Source organism: Pungitius pungitius, chromosome 8 (assembly GCF_949316345.1).
Source record: "Pungitius pungitius chromosome 8, fPunPun2.1, whole genome shotgun sequence".
NCBI classification, from domain to species: domain Eukaryota; kingdom Metazoa; phylum Chordata; class Actinopteri; order Perciformes; family Gasterosteidae; genus Pungitius; species Pungitius pungitius.
Genome location: NC_084907.1, coordinates 2,474,859 through 2,492,661, shown reverse-complemented (window position 1 = coordinate 2,492,661; position 17,803 = coordinate 2,474,859). Strand labels below are relative to the sequence as shown.

Here is a 17,803-nt window from a genome sequence, read left to right as displayed (position 1 = left end):
GACTAGCCTGGTTAAAATATTGTCTGATCCTGATTGGTGAAGAGAAACATGTGACATCATGTTTTACCAACATGGCATCTCAATTCTCATAGTGAAACTATCGGTATTATCCCTGAAGTCCTCTGATTAAACGGCAGGATTATCTTCTTCGGTTGGTTTCGGCCTCCCATCGCCCGCGGCAGCAGATGCTCCATCCTCTCCTCCTCCTCCTCCTCCTCCTCCTCCTCCTCCGTCCCAGAGGCCTCGGAGGAGGCGGCGGGCCGACGTTGTTAGCGGAGGTTGGTTTATCGCACACCAGAGACTGCGCTCAAAAGCCCGCCGTGCCACCCAGGGTGCTCCATTATCCTCCCTCATCCTGCGTCTCCCCCCCCAAGCACCACCCCTGTTAGCGGCACATGAAAGTCTGAGAGAGGACAAGCAGCACCCCCCCCCCCCCCCCCTTCTCCCCTGCCCCCATCCTTTCACATGACAGGTCTATTCAGGCCTTAGATTTGATGGGGTTGACGCGTAATGCTCTTTTGGAAGCGTCACATCTTTCTTTTATGTGGGGAACATTTATTTTGCTCAGCTTCTGTCATCTCCACCTTAGTTGATTCTACTCTGGAACGATGAATGGACGCATCTGCTTTCACTAGTCGGGAGGGAAATCATCACAATCTTGCTAACATTAAAGGAATATTGCACCAAAAATCTATCTCTGTATTTGATTGTCTTCGGAGAATATCCATAAACGGATAGTTAAAGATTTTGGAAGATATGACTTTTTTTTCGGAGGAAATGAGAAGAACTGAAATCTGTGGCCAGTTAGCTTAGCACAATCTATAGCCTGTCCAAATGCAACCAAAAAACAGTATTCCCCGCAACGTAAGAGGAGTCTTACCCCAGTAAGTGTTGAATTTTGAGCTTTGGTGGTACCGCTGGGTGGGTTTGTCTGGACGATGCAAGGCTAGCTGCTTCCAGTCTTTATGCTAAGCTAAGCTAAGCTAACCAGCCTGTGGCTGTAGGCTCATGTCCTATGTGCTATGTGCTAAGCTAGGCTAACTCTCTGGCTTCATGTAACTCTCTTCAAACAAGGATCTAATTTGTTTCCCAAAATGGCCGTATATCTATATCCAAGACGGATGTGATCATTCAGACTCTGCCCCCCCCCCCCCCCCCCCTACGGGGCGCAGCGGCAGCACCTCGTGTGTCAAACAGGCCGATCGTAATCCCAGCTAAACACTTTTCTGTGATACGGCTGGTTGCCCCCCCCCAAGCACTCTGTCGGCCTATTTGGAGATAAAGGTCTCACCTCAGCAGACAGCAATCACGCTCTTGTTTGCAAACTGCACAGCTGGTCCAACTCCCAGAGGCCAGCCGACGCCGTCTGGCCCCCGGGTCCCTCGGGGCGCCGCCTGCGCTCATCATCTAAACCCCCCCCCCCCCCCCCACACACACACACACACAGAGGCCTAGTTTTAGAATCTCATCTTGGGATCAGTTTGATGATGGTGAAGGTTAGTTCAACCGCTTTTTATACATCGTCATCAAAACATTTATTTTTATTTGAAAATGAAAATAAACAAACACGTTCAAAATCAAGAGTTGTGGAAGGTGATAATTCCATATCTGAAGTATTGTACAATCTATTGATTTATTAGTAAATTGGAAGAAAAACACATTATTTGTAAAAAGATTTAAAAATTAAAAAAGAATTCTCCATGAATGATTTCATTAAAAAATATGAAAGTTTTTGTGACAAGTCAATTGCGTAGAAGCTACTTATTAAATACCAATTTGCAAATTTGAAATGTAATATTGCAGATATTTGAATATTGTGACATCAAAAGCTACTTTAAATGTAGAGAAAGCGCTCTCTTTGTGGCCTCCCACTGTTCAAATAAATGGAATCCTCTGAATGCAAAACCACGCTTTGAGTGACATTAAATCAAAATTATTGAGCCTCTCTTGTAACTTTGAACATTCAGATGGGAGTAAAAGCCATTCATTTTTTGTTAAGGTTTGTCTCTGACCGAACCTCATATTCCAGTCACACTCACCTGTGTTGACATCTGTAATGAAAGGTTACAGAAGGAGTGAGTCCTTTCTAAAGAGAGTCCACCTCAGATAAAAGGTTCATTTTTAAAGCGCATTTGGACAATTCAAAGTGCTTTACATGTAGACGTTAACAGCATCCAAACATACGGAAAAAGAGAAGGGACATTTAAAAAAATATTAAAAGTTATAGTGCGATTTATTAAATAAAATACAGCAGTTTATTGTCTTTAGGAATCAGGAACGTTTATTGCCAGAATACGTCAGACATACAAGGATTTGACACATCCTGTTGAGACACCTATGAAACATCCTTCAGGTGAGAGTATAAACCTGCAGGATGGGGATGGGAGGATGAACACGGTGGAAGACTGGACACAAACCCTGAGGGAAGGTCAGCTGAAGGACGGTCTTCCGAGGGGCGTTAATTGGGCCGAAGGTTTTCCACCCGAAGGAATGTAAAAACACTATTATCACTAATCTATTTGAACAATGCTTCGGATTCTTCAATTGATGAAAAGATCTGCAGCAGTGTTGATAAATGCTACAATAATATTCTAGATTAATTATATCAAGAGAAACATCTTGAAGGTCAAAGAAAGTTATTTGCGTTTTTTTTATCTTTTATCCCTCCGGCAATTTGAAGCCCGGAAGCGTTTTGTTAGACATTTTGCTTATTAATGTTCGCTGGAACAATTTATTATTATTATTACAATACATTATTACAATTATTACAATTATTACTTTCACTTAGTTTTCGATACTTAGACCAACTGTGATGTTTCCTCCAAAGCCAACCAAGTACTTTAGTTGCTCAATCAAGCCCAAATCTGCGTCTGTTTCACAGTAATATTATAGTTCAGTTATAGTTGGTATTAATACGCAGTGAGACCTGTTTCCTGTTCAGTCCACCTGACACAGAAACATTCTGCATTCCGTTGCCTCAGGTTCCCTCCAGCCGGCGGCGCCTGACGGACGATGGCTCCCTCCTGCAGTCTCCTCGTGGCGCTGTTGCTCGCCACCGCGGCGCTGTCACACGGCGCCAAGCCCGGGGCCCCCCGCAGCAAGAGGAGGCAGGCGGCGACCTCGCCGGGGGGCGGCAACGGCGGCGGCAACGGCCTGCAGCACCCTCTGCGGGGCCTCCAGGGCCACCGCCACAGCGGGGGCCGCCAAGCGCCCCGTAGGGCCCCGCACCCCCTCGCCAGGCCCGGGGACGACGGCGCGGGCCTGGAGAGTTTGAGGCCGGTGAGGCTGGAGACGGGCCCGGCCAGGGACAGAGACGGAGTCCGGACGAGCACAAAGAGCCTGTCCCAGACCCGGGAGAACCAGCTGTTGGGGACACGCAAAGGGCGGAGACACGGGAACGGACACGGGCACCACTTTGGAGACAGGCGGCAGGGGGGTCGGCGCGACAAGGAGCGCCACGGAAAAGGTCAGCTGGTCCGGGCGCGTAATGCTAACGTAGCCACAAAGCTACGTGCATTGTTTTACAAGCTAGTGTTTCCCGATTGAATGCACAAAACATTATTTTTGACATCACACATCTGTAACAACACCACGTTTCCTCCTCTGCTTCTTCCAGGGATCTTTGCAGAGCCGGAGCTCAGCTCTGCGTTTAAGGACGGAGATTTGTTCGAGGATCCTTTCTCCTCCTCCTCCTCCTCCTCCTCTGCCGCCTCCCCCTCCCTCGGCATGACCCCGCCCGGTGACGCCCCCTCCCCCATCGGCGGCGCCTTCGGCTCCGGCTCCTCCATGGTTACCACGGTGATGAACGAGCATCCCCCAACGCTGCCCCCGGCCTCCACCAAACCCCAGGTAACCCCGGCGGAGGCCCGGGCGCTTATTTGCGATTCGCTGCGTGTGGAAATGGAGAGGGGGGGTGTGGGGGGGGGGGGGGGGGGGGGGAATAAATAAATACGGGGGCCCCATTACTGCCGCACGCGGAAAACCTCATCGCTCATCTGGGGAAACGACACGCAGCGAGAAACCTGAAAGTGCTGCCTGTGAAAAACACCCCCCTCCGAGCGCCGCGGGGTCGGGGGCCGCGTTCCCGCGTAATAAAAAACGGCGCCCGCGGGGGGTCAGGAGTCACACCGCCTCACGGTCCCGCCGAACGACCCCTGCGAAGACCCCCCCCCCCCCGCTCTTTCATTAACGCCACGGAAGGACAGAATGCAGAGTGGTTTTGCTCGTGTTCCCTCCTTCCAACCGGGCTGGAAGCGCCGATTAGTCGCGGCCGCTGCGTCAATCACGTCGCGTCACGTGATCTTCAGTCGTTATTGATCACATTGCAATCTCACCCAGATTTTAAAATCAATTCTACCGGGGCAACAGGTTTACCTGAATGAACACGAATGAATGAGCTGAAGGTTGACTGAAGGCACTCTAACATTTACTCAAATACTGAACAATGTTTTGCTACTAAACGATAGTCTTATTTACTTATTTAAGACAAATCTCGCCTTTGGTGAACGCTCACACCGGCTGCTTAATTCATCTTCGATCATCTGGTGGTTTATTCTAATTGTTGTTCCAACGTGGGCTTATTCCTCCAGAGGGGGGGCAAACGAGTATGGATCCGTTTCCACCGCACCGATTCTGATGTGTTTTGATGGAGCGATTAAGCCTCGAGAGGCTCCTCAAAGTCCTGCTGACCAAATCACCCCGTCCAACATTTTCTGTCGTGCGGCGAGGGGAACGTTTTTATGGCGTTTGCTGCAGAAGAGTCGTATGCAGAGTTTTGTTTCATGACTTTGTCGTCGAACACTATTCCCATTTGTTACTCTGAGTTTATGGATTGGCCCCAAAAGGGAAGCCGCTGACGTTCTTTTTCGTGACAGAAAACTACAAAGTAGAACCACAGGGGTCATTTCTGGACGTGATGTTCAGGGTTGACTGCTGACATTTGGGGTGATTTGGGGTGATTTGGTCTCGATGTCTCCAGGTGGTGTCACACTTTCCTTTTAGTCCACGAGCCACACGCAGCCCAAGAAGAAAACACTCGCCTGAGGATGATGAGCAGCCTGAGGTGTCTCCTTCATCTCTCTCTCAGCGTCCAAATACAAGCAACACATTCTCACAATGGGGGAAAAAAAATGTTTATGTCCCAGGTTTTGGGAGACGGCACAGACGGCCCTGCTCAAAAAATATTGTTTAATATTCGTATTTCTGATTTTGAAGTATTTTGTTTTTTTTCAGAGGTCCGGGAGAGGGAAAGGACACGGAGACGTGATGCCGACGCTGGACATGGCTCTGTTTGACTGGACGGACTACGAGGACATGAAGCCTGTGGACGCTTGGCCGTCCTCCAGGAAGAAAGGTCCGTGGTGGCGCTAGATGACAGAAACGGGGGGGGCGGAGCTTATCACGTTTCTGCAATTCCCTCAGTGCTCCGTCAATGTTTGCGGCGTATTTCATGGGAATCCATTGAAATAGTTAGAAATATGAACAATGTGAGTGCTGGGATCATTGACATTTGCTCCTCCTGCTGCAGACAAGAGGCGGAGCAAGAACCTCAGCAGCGGCAACGCGACCGCGGACGCCATCGAGCCGTGTGACCACCACCTGGACTGTCTCCCAGGTCGGTCTCCCGCCGAGAGGAGGTTCATGGCTCCAATGTGTAGTTCATTTAAGGCTTCTTAAACACAGCGTGACCTTCACTTACAGTCAAATAGAGCGGGTTCTGCTTAAGGGCGGGGCTACCTTGTGATTGACAGGTCGCCGCCGTAGGGTTTTCTGGTCTTGTTGTGTGTTGTTGTGATGTAAGTCACATTTTTCTGTTTTTCCATAAATCCATAAATTTAAAAAAAAAAAGAAAATGTCTTTCTATGCCGAAATATTTTGTGTTAAAAAACCAGTGACTTTCTTTGGCGGTGGATGTGTCAGGTTCCTGCTGCGACCTGAGACAACACGAGTGTAAACCGCACAACAGAGGCCTGAACAACAAGTGCTACGACGACTGCATGTGTGAAGAAGGTGAGTGAGGAAGAGGAGGGCGGAGAACAGGACAGGTCAGGTGACCTTTTCCACGACAGGGCGAAAGAAAACCAACAGGAAGGTTTTAGACAAATTGACGGGCTTTTTAAATTTTCTTTGTTCAGGGTTCATCTCCAGAAACACGTCACTGCAATAGTTTGACATTTTAGAAAATGTCTCTCTTTCCAGAAAGTCAACAATTGCCTATAATGTCGCCATTTTGCGTTTTTTTGGCTCTTTTGGCCTCTGACAGCAGCACTTTGTTTTTCACTTTAATGTCAACGTGTTGTTGAGCTAATGGAGCTGATATCCATCCGGGGGGGGGGGGGGTTAGTTTTTATTTTATTTTAGCTTCCAAAAAGTAGGCGGGCTTAGAAAGCGGCGCTCCATGCCCCCCCTTGAATTAAAGTGATCTTGAAACCGGGTTTATTTTAATACGCGTTGAGTAAGAAGAAGCACAACGTGATCTAAAACACACGCTTAAAGGCGCCTCATGATTCTTTGTCACCTCTCAGGGTTTCGCTGTTACGCCAAATTCCACCGCAAGCGGCGCGTGACCCGGAGGAAGGGTCGCTGCGTGGTGCCCGAGTCGGTGAGCAGTGACCAAGGAGGCTTCATCACCATCTGAGGAGGAGATGGAGGAGGAGGAGGAGGAGGAGGAGGAGGGGGAGGGGGAGGAGGAGCAGGTGGAGGATCCTTGGAGGAGTTCAAGCCGGAGAAAAGTCTCCACCGAGTCTCCACAGATTGCGCAGCCATGACATCAACGTCTCTAGCCGACGACACGGCGCCGGGTGCTCGAAGGCGACGCCATGCCGCTCTGTAAAAAAAAAAAAAAAAAAAAAAAAACCCAAACCGCTGTTTGACCGTTGCATTGTGGGAAGCCAGCATGGCGCGGCCTTTGAGCGCTCGTCTCGTCTCAGCTCAGCCGCCGTGTTCTCAGAACTCGCTCCGTCCGGCAGCACGGCACCTGAGTGACAGCTCGTAGTTTAACGTGTTGATGTCACCACGGTTACGCCGTCCGTTGGTCTGATTTTGAGCGAAAACTGTTTTTGTCCGTTTTTTGTTGTTGTTTACAAATCTTCTTTTCTTTGTGACGAGTTTGTGTGTTTGGAGTCCACAAGGAGTTCTGTTCATTGGTTCATTGGTTCAGGATCGATTAAAGCCGCCATGCGTGATAAAAGGGCTTTGGAGTAATTATTGTGGGGGGGTGGTGGTGGGGGGGGGGGGGGGGCTCTGCTACATTTTGTTTCTCTGTAAACTTGCTTTCTGACGCTGGGAATGATTTGTAAATGATTTTGCGAGCCGTCTCTTGTCTCTTTGTCGCGTTGTAAATAAGAATGTGTTGGAAATAGCCAATTGATCCGACATCACTTCTCTTCAGATGTGGAACGATAAGCAAAGACGCCGCTTTCACCTTCATTCGCACGTCTCGATGTATCGTTCATTTAAACTGCACTTAAACACGGCTGTTTGGATATTGTGTTTGTCTTTGTTGTTGGTTTTCATGATTAAACACTTTTTATGGTGTCAACCAGCGGCCCTCATCCACCACAGCTCCTGTTTATTGCTTCTCTCTGATTGACATCCTACTCACTTTAATGAGAGCGACCGGACCTTTAGGCAGCAGGGGTCAGAGGTCCTCAGGAGGTCCTCAGCGGGGGGGTCAGGGTTCACGCTGGAAAAAACACAAGTGCAGGAGCCCATCTGCCGAAGCTCGCGGCGCACAATGGATCAGCTCCTAAAAAGTAGGAAAAAAACCAGCAGTTTTTTACACAAATCCTGAGGATTCGTCTGCTGTAACGTTACGTTCAGTGATGATGACAGGTGAGATGATCAGGTGGGAGGATGAATGATTGACAGCCTGAAGGATAAATATACATTTCTGAAGCTATATCTTTTTTTGATTGTAAAAGTTCAAAGGATCAAAAGTAAGTGTTACATTGATATTATTTTCATCTTAACTGCTAGCAAAGAGTTTTTTTCTTCTTACCCCTGTGGATCAATAGCCGTGATGGCCCAAAATAGTCAAATCAGACCCAAGTGGTAATAAGTTAGACGCATCCTTTAATTAGCAGCCACCAGAAACTCTTGTAAATGCAGCGGCGTCTCAGAGATAAGTGACCACAACAGGATTAATTTGTCCTCTCTGCCAAGTGAAGAACAAGAACGTGTTTGTTTGACTTGACTGTGGAACATGATCCAAAATGAGAGCAGGAGGTGACTAAGAATTAATAGAAGCCGTGCATCCTCTGGGGATCACGAATCCATATTAAATGCATGGTAAACACAGCTTGTTTCGCACAGCGACTGTAAACTGTGATTATATATTTTTTTGCGTTTCCCCAAAGACTCACGTTGGAAAAGAGACATGCGTAACTGTAATGAGTAAATAATGTACTTCCTCTTATAAGGATTCACTAAAAGTTGCGGATTAGTTAATTTATGTATTGATATATTAATTAGATTTTAGTATAAAAAATATTTCTATTTTTGGTCCATCACGTGACTACAGATGCGGTCCCAAAAGGAAGGAAAGGGCCCGTTTTAATCTTTCAACCACACGCGGCTGACATGTGACGTGTGGTCACGTGGTCGTGCTGTATTAACCCTCTAACCCAAATAAGAAACACTAAACAACTAAAAACATATAAATATAATATACATATACACATTTTGTATCTTCCTTCCGAAATCGCCTGCTTTATAAATTGTTTATAGATATTTATATATATATTTATTTTACTGGATCCATCAGCGCGCGCGGATGAAGGGACACGCGGCGGATGCCTGTGCGGTTTGTTGCGGGGGGGGGGGGGGGGGGTCGTGGGTCACATGGGAGGCAGTCAGGCTGATGTCACATGGTCGGTGTTCGCATGCTCATCTGAAGGGAGGAGGAGGAGGAGTCTCGGGGGGGTGGGGGGGCAGAAGTTTGTGCAGGAAGAAACAATGTGCGGCAGCTTCTCATGAAGCAGTGAAGCGACAGGAAGCGACGCCCTGTGATGGAAATACCTGCCATAAATCTAAAGGTGAGTGCGCGCGCTCCTTTTCATCAAGACTCGATGTGATGACGTCAACTCTGTTGCTCTATTCTTCTTCGGCTTAAATGCCTCCACCTTCCTCCACCTTCCTCCGCTGAAGCGCCTCGTAGATGGCGTTTTGTTTGCAACGTTCCGTTATTTTTATTTTAAAGTACGTATTCTGTGTGGTCAAGTTTCCAGTCGTGGTCAGGTGGACAAAAATAAGCAACGCTATTGGATGATTTATAGGAACCGCGAAGTTGCCCCCAGACATCGAAATGCATTTGTTTTAACGATTCATCACGTGATCCACATGAGGGTATCTGGCCAGGCGGTTTGGATCTCTCCACTTGTCATGTGTCAGAAGGGGAAACGCTTTAGTTGGAGAAGACGCGTCGCAGAGTCGTGCCTCTGTGGCATTTCTGTGAGGCCCAGAAAGGATCAAAAGGCCTGGAACATGGAGCTAATCTGATATTATGGAGAGGAAGAAATAGGGAGTTTACTGATTTAATCATTTGGGGTGAAACTTGTGGAGCCATAAGGATCAACCTGATGTTTCCGGTTCTGTAGTCTTGGATGTTCTCCGTAGACACCCGCTGCATCTCGCCTTCTTTGCATTCAAACCTCTTCTGTATTTCATCAAACGCTTGGTTTATAGGATCCGTTAAATATGTTTCCAAAGTGACACCTCAAATCTCTCAAATCTTTTTCATTTCTGTCCACTTCAACCGAAAATCCCGCTTCACGACGATGCAAAACTAAAATATCCTCAAAGTCGGAAGCAACCCAATGTTTTGGAGTCTTTTTGCTTGATGAGCGAGCGAGCGATCGATCGATCGAACGATTTGATTGGATGTTGGAAATGGAACCTTGCCCGCTAAAAGGTCTCCCCTCTAACCCTTGTGTCCTCTGTCCTCCGCCGCAGGCCATAGTCCTGGTGCACTGGCTGCTCACGGTATGGTGAGTGCAGGCTCCGCCTCTTATTTTACCACCAACCTGAGGAATGTCTCTCCTCTCCTGAGTCACACACACACACACATTCACACCATGGCATCAGGCCTCCTTCACCTCCCACCTGTCTGTTCTTCCTGATCCATGACTGTATGACCTCTGTGTGTGTGTGTGTGTGTTTTTGTTGTTGCTGCAGGGGCTGCATGTCGTTGCTCCCCGTCTCCTTCGCTTGGGGGAACTTCACCGTGTTGGCCGTGGGCGTCTGGGCCATCGCGCAGAGGGACTCCGTCGATGCCGTGCTCATGGTGGGTCACGTGACACGAGAGAGAGAGAGAGAGAGAGTGGGAGGCCGCCGCGTTACGTGAGGAGGACGCTGCTCCATCGCAGCGTCCTCCTCACTCGGAAGTACAGAATTTCTCACCTTGTGTCCCTCCCCCCCCTCCCTCCCCCCAACGTCCAACTGCATGCTTCCTTTACTGTTGACTCCAGGCGTCACTTTCCCAAATGTCTTAACAAACAAAACGGATCATCACTGGATTTTAAATTCTGGTCTCTAGTCGTACATTGAAAAAGGGGAAAACCCTCCACCATCATCGCATCAAACCGCACAACAAGTCCGCATCTGTGTCCATTAAGACGTCTGTCTCTTTTCCTCCCGCCGCAGTTTCTGATGGGGATGGCCGTGACCGTGTTGACCGACATCGTCCACTTCGGGATCTTTTACCCGCTGCTCGAGCTCTCGAATGAAAACCGGTTCCGCTTCAGCGCGGGGATGGCCATCCTGAGCCTGCTGCTCAAACCGGCGTCCTGCTTCTTCGTCTACCAGATGTACCGCGAGCGCGGCGGAGATTACAACGTCAACTTTGGTGAGTGCCGGCCCGGGAGCGAGGGGGCGAGGGATTACGGGCCACTGCGAGGCTTGGAACCGATGTTCAGCTCCGATAAAGACGTCGACAGGAATTCACAGCGCTCTTAAGATCCAACCAGAGGAGGCCGATCCCATCTCCGAGCCTATCTTTTTATTTTCTTCTATGTAGTCGTGTCAGTGGGGTCAAATTCCCCACTTTCGAATAAGGCGTTACTCAACAAATGAAGCTTTGATCCAGCGAGTAGATGCTTGGCCTCAGAGGCGGATGATGAAAGCTTTTTAATCTGGGAGGACTCTGAGCTTTAGATACAGTCACAAGACGTTCAACAGCCTCCCTTTAAGTGTCTGAGCTGCAGGATCAGAGAAGAATCCCTAAAAGTATGGATCCGCCGCGATAGGAGGGACGAATGCGGGGGGGGGGGGGACACAGGAACGGTGACGTTGTTGATTTTTGGGTTTGTGAGCACTTGATCCGTCAGGAGCAACTCGAGATGAGCTCTTCGATTCGGCGCGAGGCGGGCCATTGATTTTGGGGGGGGGGGGGGGGGGACTTGGACTCTCTCCGCTGAGAGCTTTCGCCACCGATCTGTGACGAAAACCCTCCGTCTGAACGGACCAACCAGACGTGCTTGAGCTCGCCGTTTTGAAGTTAAAAATTTGATGGTGGTTGCGGGACAAATTCGATACGAGCTGCTGAGCTTTTCTTGCTGCCACGAAACAAAGAAGAAGAAACAACAATATTGACCAAAAAAACTCCCCCAAGAGGTGGGAGGATGATTAATCTCATAGTACCTCCTAAAACACTCATTTATTGCTCCATACTCTGGGAAAAAGTAATGAAATTCCTCTTGTTAGTGTAATTGAATATTGATTTAATCTTTTTTTTTTTTTTAACGCGCAGCAGGTAGGTCCTTTAGGACGGGGTTTGGCTGCGATGCGACTGATGAGGGGGAGCGAATGTTTGCTTAACGCGTGTTTTAATCGGCGCCTGATTGCACAGCCGGGTTCCCCGCTGCAACAGAGGCCTGTAATCAGGCGCGAGAGCTTGATTCCCTTTGATTGGCGGCCCTCTTTAAAACCAGTTTTCGTGTTATTCATTCGTATATTGTTGGATGCGCCAGAGGCCTGAAGCCGGAGCGATGCCACATTAAGTTGATTGTAAGATTGTAGCCAAACGTTAGCTGCCCAAACACTGGGGCTAGCGATGTTAGCCACCTCGGTCGGCTAGGTGCGTTAGCATGGGCTACGTGCTATGAGCACGCTCGCCTTTGACCCAAACCTCAAGAGCAATGACCAACTTGTGAACTCGAGATAACGATATTAAAAAAGAACGCCATTTGGGCTCCGCCTCCGCGCTGCAACACCAAGTCTTTTGTTTGCAACTCGGACCCAACGTGTGAAAATTCACCAGAGTGGAGTCTGTCACTTTTAACACAAACGGATGTAGACAGACACAGCAACAGTAACCGGGGTGGGCGGGGTTTAGCTGACTGGTCACCTGTAAACGTCTCAGAACCTCCCTGTTCTTTTCCTGCATGTCGTCGTCGTTTCTGACCTCCGGTCTGTCACGTTTCGTGCCCCATGTGTCTGTCCTGTTATGATTTGACTGTTTTTGTCTTGTGTCTTTTTCTCCTCTCTGCTGACCTTTTTGACCTCGCAGACTTAGAGACCTCTGTGGACAGTCGATGCACTACGGATAGTGCGGACAGTGCCTTCTTTATTGGCCGCCGCTATTGATTCCCGGCTTCTTCCTTTTTACCATTTTCTTCTCTCCAATCGTCCTCTTCCATCCTCTCGCAAACAGGAAGTCAGATCGCACACAGGAAGTAAGGTCACACGTCAGGCTGTGGGACAAAAAAAACAACTGACATTTGTCCTTTTTTTGTTTCCCGATTATTATCTTTTTATTTATTACATGCTTCAATTCCTGCCTCCATAATTCTGCTTTGCTGCTTCATTCCTACGCTTCATGTGTTAGTTCTGTGGGTTTGATTTCCTGTCTATTGTATAATGTGAGTTTGTATGAAAGTTTCCATCGATGTGTTATTCATATCTTTACTCCCCAGACTCCTCATTTGTGTTTGTGTATTCTGACTGTATATATTTAAAGCAGAGCCGCATGATGGTGCACATTCTCAAATCAGCCTAATTAGAGTACTGACTTATAATAAGACAATGGATGTGACTTGTTTGAAATGCTCCCTCGGAGCAAGAGTGAAGTCATTAAAGGATTGTTTAGCAGCATGATGCTTCATTTTTTTTTTTTTTTACAATCAATAAAATAATAAACATCAGTTCCGCAGTCTCAGTCAAATTAATGTGTATATCTATATTTTTAGAGCATCGTAGTGGGGTCTTTTAAGGCTTCTCAGAAGGATTAGTGCACAGCTGTTCAGAGTAAACTCTTAACAGGAGACATTGCTCATGTGAGACATATTTGGGACGACGTTGCGTCCCGGTTGGTCCACTTCCCATCAGCTGGCCGCATAGCGAGCGGCTGATGCCCCCCCCCCAACCCCCCCCCGCAGGCAGAGTTGACTATATTTATCTAGAGACGGCCAAATGCTAGAAGTCGAGATAACAAATCGCTGCATGGCGAGAGGAAGAGTTTCCTTTCTTGTGCAAACTATTTTAAAAAACGGCGTGCGTGACGAGGGAGTCCGGGTGCGGGTTGAAGACTTTTTTGTTTTTTTGGTTTTTTTGGTTTGTCTCTGCAGGGTTCCCCTCCGTGTCCCGAAACAGAGAGGCCTACCAGTCCATCGACCAGCAGGACGAGTCCTCCGGGCCGGCGAACCCCTTCAACCAGGCCCAGGACACCAAGCCAGCGGCCCGCACCTACTGAGGGGCGCTGCTTTCCTCTGACCCCCCCCCCCCCCTTTATACTTCACCTTATGCCAAATCATTAACTCGGTTGGGGGTTTAGGGTGAAATACGGTGTCGTTAAACCCATTTACTGCTGATGTCTGCTGAACAAATGCAGAGGAAACACTGCTGTGTCACCGACGCTTCGCCTCCTGGTTTTTAGAGACGTGTCATTGGAGCAGTTGTCTTTACTTTTTTTTTAGTTATTCTTTCCAATGCCTCTTCGCTTTTCCCGGGAGCAACAAATGCTTCAATCACATGACCGGAGTGAATGCTCGGTGGGGCCTTTACAAACTACCTGGTGCCTCGTGGTGATATTTGAGACGTTCGAGTGTAAAACAGAAGCAGACGCTCTGGCAGCAGGGTGAGCGAGTCTTGAGTTTCCTGGGTTTTTTTACCTGATGACCTACGTGATCGAACCAACCGCATTGGAGCCAAACAGATCTCTCGCTGCAGCCCAAAGGGGGGGGGGGATCTTCAGTCCTGCAGGTGGCAAGTTTTGGTCCCAGAGTGCTTTGCTTTTTACGCCTTGCGACCCCCTCAGAGACCCGGAGAATCGGTCACATGCCCCGTGGTGGTTACGCAATGACACACAAACCTGTTCCGTCTCTTTAAATCAACGTCGTCACAGAGGCAGCAGCAGTTGTTTCTGGAATTCCGTTCTTAATAAAGTCTTGTATTTAAAAGCCATTCCGAAGCGTCTTACATTAGAAATGGTTCTCGACGTCATGGAATAAAATGTCACAACTTACTGGTAAAAATATAGTTAAATAACAGCCTTCATTCCTCTATTAAAAAAAAAAAAAGCTTTTTCTTTTCTCCTGGAAAGTGTAAATATACCAAACATCTTTTTTTTTTTTGCTGTTTCATTGGCCGTTGTAGGCAGCTGTGGTCTCGAAAATAAAGAACTATGCAGAACGTTTGTTGAATCTTCTCTTTCCATCCTCTTAAAATGCTGTGGCCGCCTCATCTCATTTCACAAGGAAAGTATTGACTATGAGACGTTTGAACTCTTTGAGTCGAGGCTTCTGTCCCCGGCGGGTCTGCTGTCCTTTGGTCCATCGCCCCTGGAGCTGTGGGCCTTTTGACGTCGAGTCTCCTTCGGCAGTCGTTGCCTCACGGGCCTCTTTGGAAAAAAAGCGCCGATGAAGAGTCTTTCATTTGTCGCAAGCGCACACGTTTGTACACACAAAAACATCACACGCTGCTAGCAGAGAAATGTAAATTCTCAATTGTGTGGGGTTTTGTCAGCGGAAGATGAAATGAACGTTTCCAAGCAAACCTCATTTAATATAGAGGAACTCACCGGAGGCGGCGCCTGCTTACCTCAAACAGTCTGACATTTTGTGCACAAACGTATGAAAGGAATAAAAGGTTCCTCGTAAAGACCGAACTTTACTGATGTGAAAACACAGCCACCAGGAAGTTTGTGTTGTAACCCGCCAGCAAATTCCACCACATTGACTCATGACGAATTTGACGTTAATTTAATTATGAGGGGGGGGGGGGGGTTTACACGGTCAGCCGCCCAACGAGCTCCTGATGTTGCGGATTATCAGCGAGGTTGGACCCGTCCTCGAGGCCCTCGAGGGGACGCGATGAGAAGGAATCTCGATTTGTCCGCTCGCTTATTGCATCAGCGACTATTCCCCCCCCCCCCCCCCCCCCCTTTGAGAGGATGAATACGCCGCTCTCTTCCAACATAATTAGTAACGTCTCATTCAGAGCAGGCGGAGGTTGAGCCGTATTTCTCAAATCAATCAACGCGTGTGTCTCAAAGAGAATAACCACGTGTGTTGCTTTATAGCCAGAATGTAGAAAGTCTGAGGGAAATAAGGGTTCAAATGACGCTATTGATGCTTTCAATATTCGGGAAGAGGATTCTTGCCGTTTTTTTGCCTCTATCAATTAAAAAATATCCAAATCACTACAATTAAATCTCGAGTTCAGACTATCTACGCGTGTGGATTGTGTGCCCAAAACAAATCACCCTGAAGCACAATGCAGTATATCTAATTCCATCTGGTCTTAATGGTCTTCTACATATAATTCATTAGAAATAACCCCCTTTTTTTCCTTTCTTGATTCTTGGGAAAAAAGGCGTGACCAGTAAAATACATTTTTTTTTCATATTTAAATGTTCTTAAATGAATAAATGCAAAGAGAAATGCTTTTTCTTGTGATTGGGGGAGGATGGGACTCCAAATATGACCCTCGGAGCTGCTGAGGTCAAATGAGAATCCTTAATCATACAGCGCGGGGGCCAGCGGTGATGCATAACGTCGACACGTTGGACTTGCGTCTCTAACTGAGTTTAGGATCCCACAAAAAAGGACCCCTCGCCCCGGTGGGATGATCTCAGTAAACAAAGTGATGGGAGCTCAATTCTGAAACAACTTACTTAGCCTCTTTTGCTGCGGCTGCTCAGTGAGAAACAACAGAGATTATAACCCGTGACCACATGGGACATTGATTCAGGAATTAGATTTTTAATGCGTCAAAGCCTCCCGAAGTCCCCCCGGGACGGCTCCCTCGACCTTTGACCTTTTCGCACAGCGGCCTCGTGCATCTGCCGCCGCTGATAACGCCGTCAGAATTGATTCCGATTACGCCTCCAGTCCACAGCAGAGAAGGGAAGAGAATGGTTGGGTTTATATGTTGGACGTTAGAGGGGAAAAAGTCGGCACTTAAAAAATACAAATCTTTGTGTACAAAGGCAAAGAAATGCTGCTCTTATTGTCTAGTTTCTGGTCGTTATGCTAAGCTAAGCTAAGCTATGCTGTGCTGTCTGACGTTTGGAGAGAAAACTGTCCTGGGACCAGTTGTGTGTCGAGAACGTCCCACGTGAGTTCACTTTTTTAGGCCTACGAACCTTCAGGCGGATGTGCTTTATGTTTTTATAATGAAGAGAATCTAGGTTTTGCTTTGAATTTTGGTCGCACGTCTTCTTCACTTGTTAATCCTGCAAACCCCACATTATACTTTCATCTTTGTTTGAGCAAACGCAACGATCTCTTCAAATATACATCTGCGACGAGACGCTGTGGAGGCACCAGGTTGTGTGCAGCAGCGTAATTAAGACTCTCAACTGTGTCTCCAGCCTCATTATGCAACCATTCATGTCCTCAATGTGCTCTATTTGCTCTGATTGTACTCCTCTTAATGTCATACGCTCTTATTGCTTCATCGACCCACTTTTTTTTTTATACTTTAGATAATTATACCTACTTATCTTTGATGTTTTTCTCTTATTTAAAAAGAGACTACTTCTTCCCCTTTTAAAACTGAATGGTGGGAGAAAAAAAAAGGTGAAGCCCATTGTAATCGCACCGTACCGGTGTGAACTTCTACCTTCCGAAAACAAACTTCTTTTTTTCCCCCCAAGTGAAATAACCTTGGGTGGTGCTTCCCCTTGGAGACCGGGAATGATGAACAGGTGGTTCGATGGGAGCAGATGATGAACGACCACGGGGAGGGAGTACAGGAGCGCGGCCATTTGTTACTCCGCTGTCACCGGCGTGTTTTTAATGAATCCGCACCTCCGCTCCGGTCCCTTCAGGCCAGCGTGACCCCAATAGTCCCCCCTCCCCCCCCCCCCACACTTTACTGTGTGTATGCAAATAACCTCGGTCTAGACCCTCATTATCGTCCTGGAGGTGCCGAGAAGACAGCGCCGCTTCCTTCTGCTGGCAGGTGGGAGGTGGGGGGAGGAACACACTCCTGTGTTTAAGCTCTGTTGTTTTTCTTAGCGAGTAAAAAAAAAGAAAAAAAAAGTACTTTAGGGTCGGCAACGCCTTTCTCCACTTAAAATGCAAATGATCGTGGCCCTCTGCAGCGATCAGGCAGGAGGCTTCCTGTTGCACTGCTCGTCTGATTTAACATGATGAGAACACCAACGTGATGAATTACACGGCGGGGAAGCACCGGCCGGCTCATTTCCTGCAGGGCAAACGCCTTAAAGCACGATGCTGTGACACCGACGTGCCGTCGAGAGGCAGAGAGAGAGAGAGAGAGAGAGAGAGGAATATATTTCTACACAGTCTGGAAAATTGAGGACATATGTGAAGAAAAAAAAGTAGATGGAGGTTGATGCGAG

The 17,803-nt window shown here is 47.9% G+C and overlaps 2 protein-coding genes across 3 annotated transcripts in view; both read left to right on the top strand.

Annotated features, from left to right (window-relative positions):
* The window catches only part of draxina (dorsal inhibitory axon guidance protein a), a 9,056-nt gene extending 1,499 nt beyond the window's left edge, over window positions 1-7,557 (top strand). Inside the window, exons 2-7 of the mRNA XM_037447964.2 lie at window positions 2,982-3,466; window positions 3,617-3,849; window positions 5,233-5,353; window positions 5,528-5,614; window positions 5,920-6,009; window positions 6,525-7,557. Of these exons, the coding sequence (XP_037303861.2) occupies window positions 3,013-3,466; window positions 3,617-3,849; window positions 5,233-5,353; window positions 5,528-5,614; window positions 5,920-6,009; window positions 6,525-6,637 (1,098 nt within the window). The 5' untranslated portion in view covers window positions 2,982-3,012 and the 3' untranslated portion in view covers window positions 6,638-7,557. The remainder of the gene's footprint in view (window positions 1-2,981; window positions 3,467-3,616; window positions 3,850-5,232; window positions 5,354-5,527; window positions 5,615-5,919; window positions 6,010-6,524) is intronic.
* Window positions 7,558-8,925: 1,368 nt separating this feature from the next.
* Window positions 8,926-14,629, top strand: agtrap (angiotensin II receptor-associated protein). 2 transcript variants are annotated; one of them, XM_037447983.2, is made up of 5 exons: window positions 8,926-9,035; window positions 9,952-9,986; window positions 10,174-10,282; window positions 10,642-10,843; window positions 13,563-14,629. In XM_037447983.2, exons 1-5 carry the CDS (start codon window positions 9,009-9,011, stop codon window positions 13,685-13,687), a joined length of 498 nt encoding a protein of 165 aa, XP_037303880.1. In that variant the 5' UTR covers window positions 8,926-9,008; the 3' UTR covers window positions 13,688-14,629. The 2 variants fall into 2 exon arrangements, with proteins under 2 accessions (XP_037303880.1, XP_037303881.2); XM_037447984.2 differs by lacking the exon at window positions 13,563-14,629 and adding an exon at window positions 12,506-13,542.
* The last annotated feature ends 3,174 nt before the right edge of the window (window positions 14,630-17,803 follow it).

What these genes read in the sequence shown, in the direction of transcription:
- agtrap (XM_037447983.2), top strand. Translation starts at nt 9,009, where the DNA reads ATGGAAATACCTGCCATAAATCTAAAG. An exon ending in CCGTCGATGCCGTGCTCATG is followed by an intron (nt 10,283 to 10,641) that starts GTGGGTCACGTG and finishes CTCCCGCCGCAG; the next exon opens with TTTCTGATGGGGATGGCCGT. An exon ending in AGATTACAACGTCAACTTTG is followed by an intron (nt 10,844 to 13,562) that starts GTGAGTGCCGGC and finishes TTGTCTCTGCAG; the next exon opens with GGTTCCCCTCCGTGTCCCGA.